This window comes from Tenrec ecaudatus, chromosome 6, assembly GCF_050624435.1.
Source record: "Tenrec ecaudatus isolate mTenEca1 chromosome 6, mTenEca1.hap1, whole genome shotgun sequence".
Lineage (NCBI taxonomy): Eukaryota > Metazoa > Chordata > Mammalia > Afrosoricida > Tenrecidae > Tenrec > Tenrec ecaudatus.
In genome coordinates, this window is record NC_134535.1 from 64,479,625 (window position 1) to 64,500,274 (window position 20,650).

The following is a 20,650-nucleotide window of genomic DNA, read 5'->3' on the forward strand; positions in this document are numbered from 1 at the left end:
CTGAAAATTCAGCAGCTCGCCACAGAAACCTGGCCCTGATCCCTACAGCTTAGCTGCACTGGTGTCGGGAGGAGCTGGAAATGAATGCTGGGAAAGCATCATTTATTTCCTGAGGGGAATTAACTTCCTAGTGGAACCTCACAAGTAATATACAGATAAAACTCTGGTGGAAGCAATAATAATCTGTACCAAAGAAATGCACAGACTTCGCTGTAGTGCTCTGGTGTGAGCCCCAGTCCTCCTTACTAAGGCACTGGTAAAAATAATCAACCATGTAAGCTTAGGAAAAGAACTCTCTCTCCCTGTTCAGATGCTGCGCCTTGATCATATTGCTTCTGTCTTCAATTCTCTTGTTGCTATAACACAGTGCTCACCCCCCAGTCATGGTCCCCTGTAGAGAGTCTGATCTACTCATTCACTCAGCAGTTACAGGAGGCACGAAGAGTCTGCCCAGCCTCCTTCTAACCCCTGGAGACAAAGTAGTGACTCGTGATGACAGAACCTACAAACCAACGGGGAAAACCTGGCAATGACATACCAGACAAGGGAGTAACCTCTAAAATCCATAGAAAAGTCTGTGGTAGTTACATAATCTGGTGTCAATTTGAGGATTAAGAGTGAAGGGGTGGAGTCTAGCCAGTCGATCATTGTATAGCCAAAGAGGCCTCTGTGTGGACATGGTCTTCTCCTGAGAATTCTGGGAAGTCCAGTATTTCCTCCCTGAAGGTGGGAGACTCTCTGTTCTCTCCCTGAGAGACACTGTACTGACAAGACACATGGTGCTACACTGATATAGCCTGCGCCCTCGGAGCTGGAGAAGCCACATGGAGATCCCTGCCAGCGCTGAGATGCTCGTACCATCATTGGATCCACAAGACTTTCCATTCACTGGCCTGTGATCATCCTGCATTCAGCATCATTGCATGTGTTTCCTGAGTCTGAAGAGGACTTTATAGATTGGTATCAGACATATGGGCTAATATTGGACTTATAGACTTGATATGGACTAGACTAGGATGTTTCCTCAATATTCAATTGCTCTTGTTTATAAAGCTCTTTCCTATACACATATGAGTGTCCATGAATTTGTTTCTCTAGTCTACCCAGACTCACACAACGTCAACATCTCAATGAGCAAAGGATGAATCGCCCAGTTAAAGCACAGGCAGATGACCGCAACAGACAGTTCCTCAAAGAAGACATTCGGGCAGCCAGCAAACATGAAGAAATGCTTGCGATAACTAGTCATGTGAGAGATGCAAATAAAATAAGGATGAGATGCCACCTTACCCCGTCATTAATAGCAAAGTTAAAAAATAAAAAAACAACAAAGGAAACACATGCTGTTCAGGGAGCCAAGAGACTGGCTCCCTCATAGACTGCTGGTGGGGCTGTACATCAGTACAACCACTGTGGAAAGAGATACAGCAGTTCCTCAAACAATGGAGCACACTATGGCTCAGCAGTGGCATTCCTTGGTACATACCCTGCAGAAATAAAGAACACAGCACACAGACAGTTGCGTGCACACCCACTGGCATCCAGCATTGTGCACAACCGCAAGAAGATGGAAACAGCCCAAATGCCCATGGGTGGAAGAGTGGACAGAGAAACGTAGGTGCACACACACAATGGAATACTGCGCAGATATTAAAGATGAAATGTAAAAGAATAATGGTGAAAGGGTGAAACACACAGGGATGGATTGGAGGACGTCGTGCTGAGTGAAGGTAATGAAACACAGAAGGACAAATAGTAGATGTGACCACTGTGATTTAAAAAAAACTCTAGAAGGTTTTTATACCAAAGAAACAGCCTTTGGTGGGGAGGCGGGGAAGGAAATAATCTGGAGGGTGGACAGGGATGAATTGGGGAGCAGAAACTATAATTCAAAAGGCAGGGGGATGACACGGAAAGCCATTGAGAGGTTTGATCCGTTGTTTTAGTTATTGAATGCAAAAAAAACAACAACAAAAACCATGAGCGGGTATGTAAATCCCCACGTAAATCACAGTAGAAGATAAAAATCCAACAAACAAAAACCTACGCTCCCTGACCCCAGCTCTTCCCAGCCCGTGACTTCGTGCTTAGTGGGCAGAGTTGTGACTGGCTGTGTTTCTCTGCACTCTTTCTAGTATTTAAAAAAAAAAAATCTGTGCAGCTGATGGGACTCCAGGAAGTAAAGCGCTTCCCCCATGTGTGTTTTGCTAAATGTGTCTCCTGCGGGTCCTTTTAAAGTACATTTCTTCTCCTCATGTTACAGCTATGGGGCTAGAGTCTTATAAGCCACTTTGTGGTGTAAGGAAAATTAGGCGAAGACTAGATCTTTCCCTGTTATTTACAGAAAGCCCTGGTCAAAGAGAGATTCTCATCACGCCTCTTTCTACACGTTTATGGCAAGTCCCCGCGCCGGCTCCAATGGCTCATAACACAAACCTCTTTGTCAGATTCCTGGTCTCAGTGGGAGCTAGCAGCACCCCCTCCCCAATCAGAGGATCCAGAAAGCTGGAAGTCCTTTTGACCCCCACTCTTCCTTACTCTTCACAGGCTAATTGACCTCTTGGTAGCTCTGCCTCCTTGCTATGTCTAGAGTGCCTGCCATCCACATAGCCACTGATGGATTTCAGCCTTGTGTCTGTGCCCTGGATGTGGCAAAACCAACTCCCTGTCCGCACATCTGTCCTCCCTTATTGCCTGAGCAGCTCTCTGGACTCCAGTTCTCAGCCTTCCTTGCAGTAGATTGTGCACATATAGCAAGGGATGTAAACAAACGCAGACACTGCTGGAAGCTTCACTTTCCCCTTCCACCAGGGAATGCACACAGGATAAAGTCCTAGGGAAGGAGTTTCCCAACTTTCTTGGGTCACAAAACCCTTCATGGTTAGTAAGTTTTTTTTCCCCACCGTGCATCTAGTGGTATAGTAGGTAGCATTGTAGTGCAAACTGCAAGGTCAGCAGTTCAAACCTACCAGTCCCTCTTAATATTGTTATGAGGCAAAATTGAGTTGGTGACAGTGGGCTTTTGTTGGATCCAAATAATATCCAAATAATTGCATCTACTCAATGATTTTTGTTGGCTAGGTCAAGCAGATTCTGACTCATAGCAATCCCATGTGACAAAGTAGAACCTCCTTATAGGGCCCTGTTGGCTGTAATCTTTGTGGCCAAGAATATATAGCAAATCTCCAGGCTGTTCTTCTACAGAGTTTTTGGGTGAGTTTAAACTAGCAATTTATTATCAGCTGAGCACTTAAACATTGCACCACTAAGGCTCCTTATTAGGTATTTAGGACCAAGCAATATAGTCTGAATTTAGCCCTACTAATTTAGTAGTTGCTTGGGGTAGGGTATGGGGGACATACACTTGAAAGAAAAATGTATTTCTTTAATTTTTAAATATCTATGAATACTAATGGGATATGGGTATTTATTAAGCATTGCATAGCTTCTCAGATCTTCAAATCGCACAACATACTGCACATTTGCTCCTGTTCTATATTGATTTTTCACATGCATCTTCCTTTTTATCATTGTAACCATCAAAATCCCAACTTAGGAAAGATGTAATAACATCAAGAGCAATCTAGTCTGTGGCGTAATGTTGGAACTGAATTATCTCAAGCTAGTAAATCATGCATCCTGTAGATATTAGATATGATTGTGTTTTCCTCAGATATAAATTCAAAATGAATGCATTGCAGTGAATTGTTTTTATATGGCCTTTCTAGCCTTGGCCTTATAGCTCTCACAAAATGATTGACTGGACCCCTCTTTTGATGAACTGGTTGATTATATGCAAATTGGGCTATGTGTAGTCTACTGAGGATACCAATCAGGTCCTAGTAGGAGGACCAAGGCTTGAAATTGACAAGGAGGGGCTTCTAGAAAGGCCTGTCCTGCAGAGGTTCATAGGCATCTCACTAACATCAAGAAGAGTTTGGAGTGGATGATGTCCTTTGGGACAAAGACCCAGGTTCCGGGCACTGAGTACCTGTAGACCTCCTAGAAGAAAGAGCTGAAACCCTGAACATGGAACAAGACCATGAGATTCAGGTGAGGTCCCTGGCTCACAGCGCAAGAGATGAGCACCCAATGAGCACAAGTTTTGCTGATGGACTTAAAGGGGTGTCATCCTTAGGCGTCATCTATAGGGCATATGAAGCCCAGTGTGCCCCGTGCAGGGACAGCATGCCTATCCCTGGGCAGTGTGGGCCCAAGAAGTATGATGGCAAGAGAGTCCCTCAGGCCTGGATAGCTGAGAGGCAGGTGGAAGCAGGAGCCAATGAGGCCCAGTGGCAGAGCAGAAGCCCCAGGAGCCACACAGGCCCCACACAGCCTCTGACCCGAACCTCAACCTTCCTGCCCAGCAGCCTGAGAATAGACATGGGCAAACACTTCCCCTTTGGGAATCTGTTAATGTTTTCTGTCTGTGTCCTATAAATAACAATATTAACAATACCAAAACTTTTGTCAGTACAGCATGAGGGTCTCACATGTCTGGCTTCATCACAGGTGAACGTAGCACCCACGATGGTTGATGCTCTATGTCTCACTGCTGGGAGTCTCGGGGCTGCTGGAAGTTTGGGGCACAGTCCAACTACCTGTGCAGAGCATACAAGACAGAGCATATGATGGATTACACATTTAAATATCAACCACAAAATTGTAGAGCTTGTAGGAAAAAAAGAGGAGAAACTTCTCAAGATCTATGACTCAGTACAATCCTTACTCCTGACCAAAGAATAATCCATCGAAGGAAAAACTGATACATAGGACTTCATCGGGCTTAAAGCCGTGTGCTCTGCGCAAGATCATCTTAAGAAGAGAAAAAGGCAGGAGAGCTAGATAAAGTCTTAACAAAGCACCTGATCGACAAAGGACTGGGATCCAGGGTCTGCTGTTAGAAGCAACCATCAAAACTCAGCAGTCAAAGGGAGAAAGACAGGTAGTTAGAGGGAGGCCAGATGACGTGTGGGAACATTTCATCAAGGGGAATTGCAACTGGCCAATCAGTGTGTGAAAAAAAGCTCAACGTCACTAGCGGTTGAAGAAATGCACGTCAAAACCACAAAGAGATCGAATAGACTTCGCAGAAGGATTAAAACGAGGAAACAGTGGCCACGCCCCATGCTGGCAAGGATGCCGAGGGATTGTATCATGCATGCTCTGTTGCTATAAATGTAAAATGAGACAATCCCTCAAGAAAAGAGCTTTGTCATTTATTTTAAGACCAAATATACATCTATCATATTACCCAGAATGTGTCCTGGGCATGTATCCCAGAGAAATGAATACTTATGTTCCACAAAAGCTTGTCTGTAAATGTTTATAGATGCTTTACTTGGGCTTGCCCCAAACTGGAAGCAGCGGAGGCATCCTTTCACAGGTGACCACAGAATCATACAGCTCGGACCGTGAACTACTACTAAGCATTGATACATCCAGCGATGTGAGAAATCTCTAGAGAATTTTGTTGAGTGAGAAAAAATCCACCTTACAAAAGGTACATACAGTATGATTCCATTTGTATACTCTTTTTGAAATGACAAACACAGCAACATAGAGAATAGAGTAGTAGTTCGTGGAGCTACATGAGGGGTGATGAGGAGAGGAAACACTTTGGTTGTCAAAGGGCAACATGTGAGAGCCTGGGGTGCTAGAAGTGCTCTATATGTTGACGGGCTCGATGTAAGCTCCCTATAGTTTCCCCACTTGTTTGTCAGTTTGTTGGACTTTGGTGGCTGGCTCATTGTTGTCGTCCCAGAAGCTCTGCCACCAGTATTTCAAGTACAAGCAGCGTCACCCATGGAGCTTCCAGACTAAGACTAAGTCCATTTCGGAGGAATTAGCCACTGTGAAAACCTGTGTAAGGCAGCAGAACACCGTGTGATGTCATGCCAAAAGCACAACTCCTCCAGTTGGAAGGTACTAACGTATGACTGCAGGAGGGCTGTCTCCTCAGGTAGGAGTCATCCTCAAGGGCATGGATGGAGCATCACTTTGAGGACCTTCATTTGCTGAGTGGAACATTACTCAACCAGGGAAGAAACATCTGCAGCCACTCCTTAAGAACTGGAACATGGACCAAAAATATGAATGATGCAGGAAGCTTCAAGAGAGGAGAGGAATATACAGTCACTGCCCCCCCCCCAAATTAGTTGACACTCAACCACGTCAAGAGGTAACATTTGATCAAGAACAGAAGGTACTGAAAGAAGAAATCCAAGGTACACTGAAGGCATTCAAGAAAAACAGCACCAGCAATTGCTGGATATTAGTTGAAGCCTCCCCCCACCCCACCCCCAAAAAAATGATGCAGCTGTGTACGCACTTGCTGGAATATGACAAGGCATTTGGAAGAGAGCTACCTAAAGAAAGATGACCCAACAAATTGTTCAAATTATTGAACTAGAAATTTTACAGGTAAAATTTTGCTGAAAATAATTTAAAAATCTTTGCAACATAGATTGGGAGCTGCCAGAAATTCAAGGTGGATGCAGAAAGAGCATGTGTGATACGGGGTAACATTGCCAACATCCAGTGGATCTTTGCTGAAAGCAGGGAATCCCAGAAAGTATTAAAACGTTTTTTCTTTTTCTTTAATCATTTTATTGGGGCTCATACAATTTTTATCACAATCTATCCATACATCCATTGTGTCGTGCACATTTGTACATTTGTTGCCATCATCATTCTCAAAACATTTGCTTTCTATTTGACCCCTTAATATCAGCTCCTCATTTCCCCCTCCCTCTTTCATAAACCCTTGATAATTTATAAGTTATTATTTTTTTGTCATATCCTACACTGTCAGATGTCTCCCTTCACCCATTTTTCTGTTGTCCATCCCTCAGGGAGGAGGTTATATGTAGAACCTTGTAATCCACCCTCCAGGTATCGTCACTCTCACCACTGGTCCTGAAGGGATCATCTGTCCAGTATTCCCTGTGTTTCCAGTTCTGATCTGTGCCAGTGTGCATCCTCTGGTCTAGCCAGATTTGTGAGGTAGAATTGGGATCATAATAGTTGGGGGAGGAAGCATTTAAGAACTAGAGGAAAGGCTTAAGTGGAGAGCAAATGCTTTGAGAATGATTGGGGAAGGGAATGTGCAGATGTGCTTTATACAATTGATGTATGTATATGTATGGATTGTGATAAGAGTTGTATGAGCTCCTAATAAAATGTTAAAAAAAAAAAAAAAGAACTAGAGGAAAGTTGTATGTTTCATCGTTGCTACCCAGCAACCTGACTGGCTCGTCTCCTCCCCCCACCCCGTCCCTTCAGTAAGGGGGTTTCCAGTTACCTACAGATGGACTTTGGGTCTTCACTATGCACTCACCCTCATTTACAATGATACGTATTTTTTGTTCTTTGATGCCTGATCCCTTTGACACCTCGTGGTCACACAGGCTGGTGCGCTTCTTCCGTGTGGGCTGTGTTGCTTCTGAGCCAGATGGCCGCTTGTTTATCTTCAAGCCTTTAAGACCCCAGATGCAATATCTTTTGATAGCTATGCACCATCAGCTTTCTTCACCACATTTGATTATGCACACATTTGTCTTCAGTGATCATATCGGGAAGGTGGGCAGCCCGTGATATGATTTTTTGTTCTATGATATCTGATTCCTGGTCCCTTTGACACCTGGTGGTCACACAGGCTGGTGTGCTTCTTCCATGGGGGCTTTGATGCTTCTGAGCTAGATGGCTGCTTGTTTACCTGAAAGCCTTTAAGACCACAGATGCTATATCTTTCATAACCAGGCACCATCAACTTTCTTCACCACATTTACTTATGCACACATTTGTCTTCAGTGATCATGTGGGAAGGTGTGCATCATGGAATGCCAATTTAATAGAACACAGTGTTCTTGCATTGAGTAAGTACTTGAGCGGAGGTCCAATGTCTATCTGCTGCCTTAATACTAAACCTATAAATATATGCACGTAGATCAATTTCCTCACCATCCTATATAAATATATTTACATATGTACATGCCTGTATTAGACCTCTATAAATGCCCTTTGTCTCCTAGTTCTTTCCTCTATTTCCTTGTACTTCCTTCTTGTCCCACTATCATGCTCAGCCTTCATTTGGGTTTCTGTAATTTCTCTCAGTTACAATGATCTTGCTGTATCCCTACCAGGCCTCTCACACCCTCCTTGCCAGTAATTTTGGATCACTTGTGCTTCCTTGTCCCTGGGTTGGTCAACAACACCTCCTTACCTCCCCCTCCCCCTCTTCCATGTCCTTCCAAAACCATCAGCCCCATTGTTTTCTCCTCCAGACTGTTCATCCAGCCTATCTTATCTAGATAGATCTGCAGAGATAATAATATGCACCCCAAAAACAAGGCATAGCAAGACAATGTGACAAAAGGGAACACAACAATGACAACGAAAAAGGAAACCAATGACCCACAAAAAAATTAATTAATTAAAAAAAATTTTTTAATTTTAAAAAGAAAAAAAAACCTGTAAATTGATCAAGGTCTGATTTTTTACCTCTAAGTGTGTCCTCCAGTCAAGTTCCATGGGGTCCCATGCTCTGGCCCCAAAGTCTATCCTTTGCACTCCCTCAGGAGTTCCCTGCTCTGTTCCCCCTGTTGCTCTGCTGCACGCCTTTGGTGTTTTGCCTCGGTGTCACGGCGTCAGTCTGAGCCAATCCAGACAATGAGTCTTCATTGTTGTCCCCCAAAGGGCCATGGTTCAGCAAGGGACGTCATGTCTCATAGTGGGATCAGCCATATGGTCCACTCTGTGCATTGGCTGCTCGGAGTGGGAATATCGTCCTCCAAGCCTGGTGGGCCAGGATGTGCTCCACTCCCTCTTCCTCCCCATTCGTTTGCTCCCATGTGCTCTGATCAGACATGTCCCTCTCCCCTACCTGTAGCTTCAGTGCCATCCTCTAAAGTAAATTCTTCTGGGGGGAGAGCAGTTGTCCATGTAACTGATATTGGGGCCAAGACCTCAGGCCCCTCCACTGGCTCCCCTCTCCAGCTGGTATACTGTGTTTTATTGACTACACAAAGGCATTCAGCTGTCTGGATCATAAACTATGGATAGCATTGGGAAGAATGGGAATTCCAGGATACTTCATTATGCCCATGCAGAATCTGTACTTAGATCAAGAGGGAATGCATCAAACAGAAAAAGGGAGTGTTGCATAGTTTAAAATATGGAAGAGTGTGTATCAGAGTTATACCCTTTGATCATAGTTAATCAATTTGTATGTTGAACAAATTACCTGAAAAGCTGGACTATATGGAGAGAAATGTGGCATCCTACAGGACTGGAGGCTTATTAACAACCTGAGATATGCAGATGACACAACCTTGCTTGCTGAAAGCAAGGAGGACTTGAAGCACTTACTAATGAAGATCAAAGACCGTAGCCTTCGTATGGATTACAATTCAATGTAATGAAAACAAAAATCCTCACAACTGGACAGTCAGATGACATGATGACAAACAGAGAAGATACTGAATAGGTCAAGGATGTCAGTGTACTTTGATTCACAGTCAATGCTCACAGAAGCAGCAGTCCAGAAAACAAAGGACATACTGCTTTGGGCAAATCTCCTGCAAAAGACTAAGGTGGCCTCACTCGTGTAAAAGCTGGATAGTGAATATGGAAGAAAAGAGAATAATTGGTGCATTTAAATTATGGTGTTGACAAAGAATAGTGAATGTGCCACAGATTGCCAGAAGAACAAACAAAATCTGTCTTGGAAAGAATTACAGCCACATTGCTTTCAGAAACAAGTACAGCCAGTTCTTAGCCTCGTGTACATTTGACGTGTTATCAGGAAAGACCGAAGCCTAGAAAAGACATCATCTCAGTGGAGCAGAGGGTCGGTGAAAAGAGGAAGCTTCTCAGCAAGGTGGATTGGCACAATGGCTGCAACAATGGCCTCAAATAGAGCAACAATTGGGAGGATGGGGCCCAACTGGCAGTGTTCCGTTCCGCTACGCATAGGGTTGCTGTAAGCCAGACCAACCTGACAGCACCCAACAACAACCAGAGTTTTCCATGATGTTACTATTGAGGGAAAGTGGAGAGTGAGGATCTTTCTATCTTACTGTTTACAAGGGTGTGGCTATCTCAAATTCGACGTTTTAATTTCATCAAAAGGGGAGATGGGAATGCAGCAGAGAATTTCAAATTTTCAAAGAATCCAGACTTTCTGGAGCCCAGAAGTCCAGATGAATCCCTGAAGTGTGTGCCCTGAGATCGTCTTTAAACCTTAAACCAGGAATACCCCTAAAGACTTCTCAAAAACAAATCGGTTAGTTTAACTAGTACAGGATGTCTGCCTTGAGCATTAAGTCCTTTTAACATCTATCTAGGTGGGCTCACATTGACAACAGCAACTCGGGAAATTAGATGGGAACCTTAGTGTGCAGCTGAGTTCATGTTCATGTGGAGGAACAGCTCAGAAAAGAAGGGTGTGAGGGAGGGGGAAGATGAGGACCTGATGCCAGGGGCTTACGTGGAGAGCAGGAACTTAGAGAGTGATGAGGGTAACGAATGTACAAATGTGCTTTATACAATTGATGTATGTATTGATTGTGATAAGAGTTGTATGAGTCCCCAATAAAGTTTTTTGTTTTTTTTTTAAGTAAAGAGGGCTGAACACAGTCAGGCTGTAGTCGATGCGCAGGCAGACACTGGGATTGGTATGCATGTATTTTTTCTATGTCTATTGTCAACAGCAACAACAAAAATACTGATGTCAGTTTTCCATCTGCAGGTGTTCTGGATCAAATGGTACGGGGTGGGCACCAACACCAAAAAGACCAAGCCCCCTGCCCTCCAGTCCATTCCAAGCCTTAGCAGTCTTACGGGACAGAGTTGAACTGCCTCTGTAGGTTTTCCCAGCTGTAAAGCTTTACTAGGAGTAGACATAGAGAGTCGAACCATTGACCTTGCAGGTCACAGCCCAACACTTTTAATCTACTACACTACCAGGGCTTCTTAGGGGTGGACACAGGCATTATTGCTTTTAAACTCTCCAGGTTCGAACTTGCAGCCAGGCTTAAAACTGCACATTGAATGAATGGAGTTGCACTCCCCAGAACTCACGCAATGCCCTACCCTTGTTGCCCTCTGCGTGCACTACTTTTCCCTCCTTCCATTCACCTAGTGATGCTGACTTCAATGCTTAGTTGCGGGATGACGCCTTTGAGCAACCAGATAGGATGGGATTGTCCACTTGGTGTTTTCCTGTTCACTGAACTCCCAAATTTAGAGGCTGGCCAGCAATTTGGTGTGGCTCTCTTTGTCTGCTGTCAGCTAAAAACAACAAGGCAAGAGTGTCTGGGTACTGAGGAATCTCACAGCCCCCACTAGCACTGTTCCGTTGTGCCTCTGTTCTACATAAAACAGCAGCGTGGCCAAACAATCATGACCAAGTATTCGTTCTGAGTGTCCTAAACCTGTAACACTCATCTTTCTGTTTCTTCTTAGTATTTCCAAGCAGATGTAAACTCGGAGCAGGTTTTTTATTTTGCTTTGTTCTTGTTTGTAGTTTTGTTGCAGTTGTTTTTGATCAGGTGGGGCATATTCAGAGGCCATTGGGGTATTTGATTGCTTTATGCCATGGATGGGGAATCTTTTTTTCTTCAAAGGGCCATTTAAATATTTATAGCATTGTTCTCTGGCCATACTTGTCAGCAGTGTGAAACCCCCAGCAGTTCTTCGGAAGAAAGATGAGACTTTCGACCTCAGGAAAGATGTGCAGCCTGGGAAACCTACGGGGGCAGTCCTTCTCTGTCCCACAGGGTTCTCAGGAGCTGGAATTGACTCGATGGCAGTGAGTCATGTGATGGTTACTTGCTGTTGATGATTGTGTGGGCTGCGCACAGTCCATGGCCGACGTGCCCAGCCCTGCTCTGTGATTTGGCAATGATGGACAGGCAGTCCTAGCTCGGCTACCTCATCCAGGTTGGCTTCCTCTCTATTCTTCCACAGCAACACGAAGCAGCAAGTTGGGGACACAGCTTTTCCCAGTAAACTGCAAGGGTACATGTTCCATTTCTTGCAATAACAAAAAGTATATCCTGTGCTTCTCCCAAAACTAAAACCCCTTGATGCTTTTATGGAAATTTCTAACTTTACAGAATAACTTGGGAAGAACTGATATCTTATCAATGCTTGGTTATGCCATGCCAGGACAACCCACTAGAATATTAGATTTTACATATAAAATCAACGCGTTGCCATTGAGTCAATTCTGCCTCACAGCCACCCGAGAGGACAGAGGAGAGTAAACTGCCTCCTTGCATTCGCCAGGCGATACGTCATCTTCACCAAAGCTCACGGCCACATCTTTCTTCCTCCCACAGCTCAGTTAGCAGTGCAGTGCTTAACCACTGCGCCACCAGGGCTCCTTGTTCCACACTAGGTCCTGCGAGCTTTTGCTGTCTTTTCCTAGGGTTTTCCTCTTATGGTTTTGTTAGGTGCTGTCCAGTCCGTTTTAGCTCCTCCCGTCATCCTCATGTTTGGGCTGTCTCTGCAGTGTCCATCCATCTTGTCAACGCTCTTCCTCTTTGCCACGGCCCTGCTCCTTTTCCAAGCATCATGCCCTTCTCCGGGGCCAGGTTTCTCCTGACCACGTGTCCAAAATTTGGCTATGATGAATGGCGTGCTTTTTTCTGTTGTCTGTCCCTAGCTAGTTATTAGAGGTGTGCTACATCTTACCTTGCCAACCCTCTACTTAGTAACTTTAAACTTGTTTGCAAAAATGTATCAGAATTCTGTTTCTTTTGCCATCCTCTGATGTATCTTGTCAGAAATCTTGCTGGAGCTCAGTATCTCAAAGGATGAATTGAAAACCCAAAGAGAAAAGTAGCAAATACCTAAATCCTGTTTTATCAATGGAATTCTTTTGGGTTCTGTTGCATGAGTGTGGGTACAGATGTGGGTCTGGAATTTATTTTCTAAGATAATGAAACACGGAGATTGAAGAAACGGCCAAACCCAAGCTTCCCTGTGCCTTGCCAGTTGTGCATTGTCTTCCACCCCCCTCCTCCGCCCCCCCAACCCCCCTGCACTGCTCACTAATTTAGAGACTCTACAGCCTCTGCTAGAGGCCCGCTCACTTTGGAGGGAGATTTGCAATTTAAATCACAAAAGAAAAGAAATGTTCAGCGCTTCCTGATTTGCCCAAGTTCCCCTCTTCACTGCAGAGCTCTGTAAGCCTGAAGTAAACGTGAACGCATGCAAATGAATACATCTGTCTTCATCTCTATGTGCCATTAGATCATTATGCAAACATTAAACACCAGAACAGACGGAAAGTGATTGATTCGTGGAGGCGCGCGCTCAGGTAGCAGCAGGGCCCTCCCTCTGCCTGCAGCTGCTTCGCCCCCACACCCTGCGGAAACTCCTACCGAAGACGTGAGTCTTCAGGGCCGAAGAAGACAGTTATTGGCAATTAACAACCTTGGGAATCAGCACATTTCTTGCCTCACTCAGCTCCACCCTGAGTTTTCACCTACGTAATTTAAAACCTCGCCTTGGCCTCCATCCTGATCGATAAGCCCAGACAGAGTGAACAGAAGACAAAGTTGTGAAATAGATGGGCATGTGAAACTCCTGCTCTTTGGTGGCCCCTTGTCCATGGCAGCCCCGCTGTGGCGTGGTGGCCTTTGTGTGACTTGTCTGTGTCCCTGCAGGAGCCTCTTGGCATCTTGAGGACAAGAGTTTGGGCTTATCCTCTGGATGTGGTGGTTTCCGCAGAGGTCTGAGACGGGCTTGAATTGATGCGCACACACATGCCGCCAGTCACTTGTACCATGAATGTTTTCTTCCTTTCGTGTGACTAAAACGAGTTTTTAGCCCAGGATTTGAAATATTTCTAAATGAGAGGGTAATTGCCTATTACCAGTTTAAAAAGTGGCCCAGGTGGTTGCGTTGCTATTCTAATGGACAGCAAATTAAACAAAAGAAATGACACTTTCCAGGTAGGTTTCAGAATTCAGCCAGAAGGCTATGAGGGGTCTGAGAGCCTCTGCAGAAACCCACCTTGCCACTGCCCTTCGGGCTGTCTCTCTGCACTGGCATCCTGTGTTAGGCACGGGGCATGTTCTTGAAAACTTGAGTATGAATAAAGTGTTTATGCACTGAAGCTTATTTTTCACTTGTCTGGCTTTCCTGTTTCATAGTTGCTTCCTTGTTCGTTTCTGACAGACCCTCTGATAGCACTACAAAAATATGCTTCCAAGAAGTCAAGACCAGCAATCAGATGCTGGAGTGAGTATTCCAGAGCAGCCTGCATTGTGAAGGAACGCAGAGAATTCCTCAGTTGGGCAAAATTGCCAGGCACAGTCTGTCTCTGGAATGTGAAGGGTCCCCATACCATTTTGGTTACTTTCGTAACTTAAAACAGATTAGAGCTAGGCTTCTGTCATCAAGGACTCTGTTGTTCGGTGCCATCAAGTCGGTTTGACCCATTGTGACCTGTGCCCACCGATCACAACACCGCAACATCCTCACAACTGGTCCTCTGCTTGAGCCCATTGGGGCAGCCGCTATGTCAGTCCATCTCCTTCAGGGTAGTTGCTCCATGTCACCACAGCTTGAAGACATAAAAGTGTAGGGGTGGAGTCTAGCCAGTCAGTCAGGTCACAGCCTGATGTTGCCTCCTGTGGGCGTGGTCTTCTCATAAGGAAGGCCTTTGCATATTGTGTCCGATGCATGGGGGCACAGGTAGAGTGAAAGTGATGGCCTTTTGCTACAAATTCTTGGAGCAAACGATATCAAAGTTCTTCCCCCTGGATGCTTTTGATAGGAATCTTGACTTCATGACCATATTTGATCTCTCAGGTCAAAGACGAAGGAACGCCACACCCACTCACAGGTTCTTCCTCGTCTCTCCCTTGAAGAGCAGTAACAATCACATATGAAATGGCATGAAACGGGCACAATATAATATAGCAGACCTGCAGAAATGGTATCCTAGCTAGCCCCGGCAAGCCTGAAAAAACCATGCCTGGAAATCTGTCCTATCTACACAACACTGAGAAAGACAGTGGCCTGCCACACCTGACCATCTCTGTCCAAATCCTCTGTTCCTCTCACTGGAATCAATGAGAGGTGGTTTCTCAGGACCACTTCCTACCAGCAAGAGTTTTAAAAAACCTTTACAATAAGCGTGAACGTTCATGCAGTTCGGGCTCCCTTGGGGTTCGGAAAGTCCCATGTGTCCAAATCGCACCACCGGGAAAATTCAGGAAGAGTTGGAAGTTGTCCCGCTTCCCCACCCCTCCCCAGCATATACCAGGGGCTTTAACATGTTTGTGGAAATATTCCATTACCTTTTAATTCTATTTTTTCATGCATGTTTTTAAGCTCCTGATATGTTTGCAGAGAGGGGAAATAACATCACAGAGAAAGTCCAAGTGGAAGCCTCTGGATAAATAAATATTGACTCTACTCCCTCTCCTATCGGAGAGGAAGGAGGCGGGTAGCGTTCTCTAACCTTCTGTTGTGCTAAGATCAAAAGATTCCCATTTCCACTTGGTGTAGAGATAGTATCGCCCTGAAGGCTGGTGAAGTGTCTTTCTTTTTTTTATTTTGAGTTGTTATCTGGGGGTTCTGGGGACCAGTGCTGCCTTGCCATGCAGTGGCATGGTCTGTAAGAAATGACATGCGTTGTTACATGACAGACATTCTGTTTTGTGTTCTGAGTGACATTGTGCCATTGTGATTTTCCATCGTGGTGGACAGCTCCCTCTTCTTTGTGTCAGTTAGCCTCGTGAGCTAACACGAACCAGGGACTGGGAATCTGCTCCTGCGCTGTGTGTATTTGTGTCAGGAAAGAAAATTCTATTCTAGGTTCTCATTGTACAACTTTTCGTTGCGCCCTTGGTGGTTCTGAGGAGAACCACCACCGCCACCAAGTAACTTGAGAAGGACTGAAATCCCAGGGTGAATATTGCCATGTGCACCCGCTGTGCTGCACTGCGTCATGTCAACCCAGGGTGGCCTGCCCCACGATGGACAACCTGCCTCAGCCTTACCTGCAGGCCCGTCTTGATGAGCTATGTGGCCCTGCCCGTGGAAGGAAGCCACATTGAAATAAAAAGTGGGAAAGGTGTGCGGAGGGCCCCCGTGACCACACACAAGGGCAGCATCTGTGCTCTGACTCTGTCTAATGCTGTGAACCCTTTTGTCTCAACAGAGGAGTTCAAGGGCTCCACAGTCGTTGAGCTGATGAAGAAGGAAGGCACGACCCTCGGCCTGACGGTGTCTGGAGGCGTTGATAAGGATGGCAAGCCACGGGTATCGAACCTGCGGCAAGGCGGCATTGCTGCGAGGTAACTGCATGTCTGGGACGTGGAGACAAAGGGGCGGGAATGGAAGGGTGGTTGTAATTAATGCAAAAACGGAAGCATCGTTAGGAAAGGTCACTGATAAATAAACGACAGCTACCAGGAGGCTGTGTTTCAGAAGCTGCCCCAGGGGTCTGCCCATATGGCTTCTGGCCACTGCCAGAGTCATCAGGAAGATTCTCCTGTCATTTCTGGAGCAGCCGGGCCTTCACAAGGTCTGAATATGAAAATGCCTGTTTGGATCTAATCCCAGAAGGACTGCTGAACAGCAGAGGGACAGCAGTGGCGAAGGGAATACTTGACTATCTAACTGTGGTCATACGATTTCCAGGGCAGGTAGGGGTGTGGGAGGGCCTGCCCTCGAGGAAATGATTCAAGGTCAACTCCAAGTTTCTGACTAAGAAGGTTGCTTTCGCCACCTCTGCTTACTTCTCTACTGGTGGGATTCTCCTTTTTATCCCATCAAAAAGGTGATTCCAAACAGATAGACGGCTTGGATCAAGCGGTCTCGTTCCTGTGAACTACAAATAGTACTCTAGTCAACAATACACTGCCCTGAATTGAGTGTGTGTGCCTGTGTGTGTGTGTGGGGGGGGGGGATTGTGTTGAGGAGAAGGAAGTATTTATAGAGAAATTCTCAATTCACCTCAGATAGGAGTAATGGAACGGTCAGGTTTCCTGAAGAGTGAGGTTAAAGTGCCATTAGGCTTGGGCACCAATATATTTGTCCACATCATCTCAGAGGGGTTTTTAGAGTTGTCACCTTATAAAGTGTGATCTGAAACAGCGGTGACTTCTGGTGATTCACCTCAAGCAGTTTATAAGCTTAACCCAATGGAGTGCTCCGAAGGCGGTGTGGGAAAGAGAGGCTGCCAGGGAACGGGAGTGCCTTAATCTGTTTTCTGCGGGCTTCTAAGAAGCTTCTTTCCACGCCCAGAGCCTCCTTTGGTTTATGACAGTTGTGGCCAATCTGCGGTGCTAGGGCTTGTCCTGTCTCCAGAGCGGCTTCAGCTGGAGCCCTTGAAACAAGAGTGAACGAGGGGGATGCTGTTTTTAATCTGAGTAGTGCTAGAGTTAAAAGTAATGCAATGCTTGTTCGAGCTCAGTCCTCTAATATGTATGTATGTAAAGCACTGCCACTTTACAGAAAGTATATCAAAAGCGCTAAAGATAAGGTCCCTGCCCTCAAAGGGTTGCTAATGGATTAAGGGAGGTAGGTGTGAAAAACCGAAAACAAGGGAGAGGGATAACCTTGTTGTGTGACAGTAAAAAGCAACAATGCAAGATTGTCCAGAGCCCCTAGCGCAGAAAGAGCGCAGTCTGTGAGTGAGTGACAGAATGCTGAAGTCAGAGGAGCTGAAGTCAATAGGAGCTCTAGGCTGGCTTGGATGAGGAAGGAAGGAAGGAAGGAAGGAAGGAAGGAAGGAAGGAAGGAAGGAAGGAAGGAAGGAAGGAAGGAAGGAAGGAAGGAAGGAGGGAGGGAGGGAGGGAGGGAAGGAAGGAAGGAAGGAAGGAAGGAAGGAAGGAAGGAAGGAAGGAAGGAAGGAAGGATTACTTAAATGAACACAGCTATCTCTAGTTGGGGAAAAATGCTACTGAAGGGCCCAATCAGGGTCACGGATGTTTGCTCCTCTCCTTGGTCTTGCTGCCTGCTCTTGGGGCGGAAGTCGAGGAAAGCAGGTTTCTGCGGTGGTGACGAAGAGACATGGGCTATGACTGAATCCCAGTATCCTTCTTGTCCATTTTTTCTTCGTCCGTAGTATTCTTTTTAATCAGCCCTTTGCTTATCAGTAGGCTGCATAATCTGTTTGTGCCATCTGACTTTCCTTGACCCCGAACAAACACTGAATACTGTAAATATGCAAAAGACATGGAGGGAAAATGAGAGTCAAGAACAAGATCTAGTGTGTCCAGGATCGGAGTGACCCGCAGCGAACCAACCCACCATGGGCTGGCTACGGGAGCACATGTCCCCTTCATTTTGTTTTAGGGTGCTTTAAAAAGGGGCGGGGCCAGGAAACCTAAAGTAGAACAAACAGTAGGAGTGGGGGGACCCTTCAACCCGCACCCTTGGTTTCATGGGGCTCTAACCCTTGAGGGCCAACCATCGCCCAGGAATCTCTCCCGCCTGGTGACCTTCATGAGTGGCCACCGACAGGGCGCCCCTGTTTTGCAGAAGTGACCAGCTGGATGTGGGCGACTACATCAAAGCCGTGAATGGAATCAACCTGGCCAAGTTCCGCCACGACGAGATCATCAGCCTGCTGAAGAACGTTGGGGAGCGAGTGGTTCTTGAAGTTGAGTACGAGCTGCCTCCCGTCTGTAAGTAATCACAGCCCAGGAGCCATAAACAGATCCTCCCCACTCCCCACTCCACCCTTTTTTTTTTTTTTAAGGAATTGGTTCCTCACCTCCACGCCCTTTTTGTAATCATGGTCTAATTTTAGGAATGACAAGATTTCTTGAGCGGTTCATAATATTAAAAATATTGGAATGGAGAAGCATATATCCTCCAAAAAAAAAAAGGCAAACCAACCAACCCACACTCACTGTCATCCAGTCGATGCTGGCTCGTCGTGATCCTGGGGCACAGACTAGAGACTTCCCAGTGGGTTTCCAAGACTTTAACCATGTACAGGAGTAGAAAGCCACATCTTTCTCCAGAGGAGCAGCTGGTGGTTTTGAACTACCGCCCTTGTGGCTAGCAGCCCAGTGTCTAACCATTACACCACCTGGACTCCTGTGAGACGTATCCTATACAGGAAGAATTAAAGAGGACAGTGCTCTTATAGGACTGGTGTTCCATGACAGTGTTATGTCAGCCAATGCAATACACAGTGGAGTGTTCAGAGTTTGGATTGCGGCCCCAGTTAACTGTCAGTGGGCTTTTTATGAAGATTCAATGCTGGGAAGCGCTTAAAATCAGTCAGGCACTTAATAAACAACCATAATCTGAGCTATTTTTATTATTATTACCCATACCAAATCAAACTCACTGCCACTGAGTTGACTGTGAATCACAGTGACCCTGCGAATAAGACAGAATTGGCTCCTTCCAAGACTTTAGTTCTTTTCATGAGCAGACAGCCTCGTCTTTCTCCCAAGGAGCTGCTAGTGGTTTTGAACAACTGCCTTTGTGGTTACTAGCCCAATGTGTAACCACTACACCACCAAGGCACTGATTTTTTTCTGAAACTTCAAGAGTCAATTTGCTTTGGAACCACAATCTCAAACCATTGCCCAGAGGAAACCACCTATGTGGCACTCATGTTCTTTGGTTATGCACTTTATCCACTGGGGGTACGACTATCAACAAAACACAGCATTTCCTGAAAGGAACTCTTGGCACATAGCTTCCCAAAGTGAGGGCAGTCAGTAGTGAAGATTTGCTTTGAGTGCCCCAGAGTTGGGTGTTTCTGAAAAGACTTGAACCAAATTATGCAGCCAAACAAGAATTGCTTTAGGCTGAACTAGAAACAGAGGGGGGTTCCTGCAGTGCAGAGGGAGCAGGTGAGAAGGTCTGGGGAGGGATGGAGCCAGAGAGAGAAACAGGAGCCCAATGGGGGCCATGTGGTGGAGCTTGGAGCTCAAGGGGAAATACAGAGCTTTATAAAGCTCTTAAAGCCAGGAAAGAACATTGTCTGATGTACGTGTTTAATTCTATCCTTATAGGAGAAGAATTCAGCAGCTATAAACCGGAGGGCTGTTTCAGTTTTCTAAAAGAGTGGTGATATCCTGGGTGAATATAACAGTGGTAAGAGGAACCATGATATCATAGTGGTTACTCATTGGGCTGCTAACAGCAAGATGAAGGGTTCAAAGCCAACAGTCGCTCCTGGGAAGGAAGACAAAGCTTTCTACTCCCACAAAGCATTACTTTCTCAGAAACTCACAGGAGCACTTCTACACTGTCCTATAAGTTCGCTAGGAGTCAACATCAATTATATGAGTATGTGAGGGTTAAAAATGAGAGGGGAGGTTTGAGAAATACTTTGGAGTTAAAGCCTTTAATGCTTTGGTGATCAGACCAGCTATGCCTTCTTCGTGGAATAAAACTAAGGGAAAAAGAAGTACATATATATTTTAAAACAAACATGGACATAAACGAGGTTTGTTTACTAAGAATTATCTCTGCCTCTTTCTGTTTGGAAAAAAAACCTTTTCTTTAAATCTTTGCGTTCATGAGACCCAAAAGATTAACACGCCATCTCTTCGCACAGTTCAGACAGTTAGGGCTGACGCTGGCTGCTCTCAGGTGAGAAAGGACTGCTGAGAGATAAGCCGCCCAAGGCCGAGACTGGCAGACCTGTTGATAG

The 20,650-nt window shown here is 45.6% G+C and overlaps 1 protein-coding gene across 5 annotated transcripts in view; it reads left to right on the forward strand.

Moving 5' to 3' along the window:
* Positions 1–20,650, forward strand: part of GRIP1 (glutamate receptor interacting protein 1) — a 477,907-nt gene that overhangs the window by 280,231 nt on the left and 177,026 nt on the right. For all 5 annotated transcript variants that reach the window (XM_075552787.1, XM_075552788.1, XM_075552790.1 and 2 more), the window contains exons 3-4: positions 16,184–16,319; positions 18,511–18,656. In XM_075552787.1, the coding sequence (XP_075408902.1) occupies positions 16,184–16,319; positions 18,511–18,656 (282 nt within the window). The remainder of the gene's footprint in view (positions 1–16,183; positions 16,320–18,510; positions 18,657–20,650) is intronic.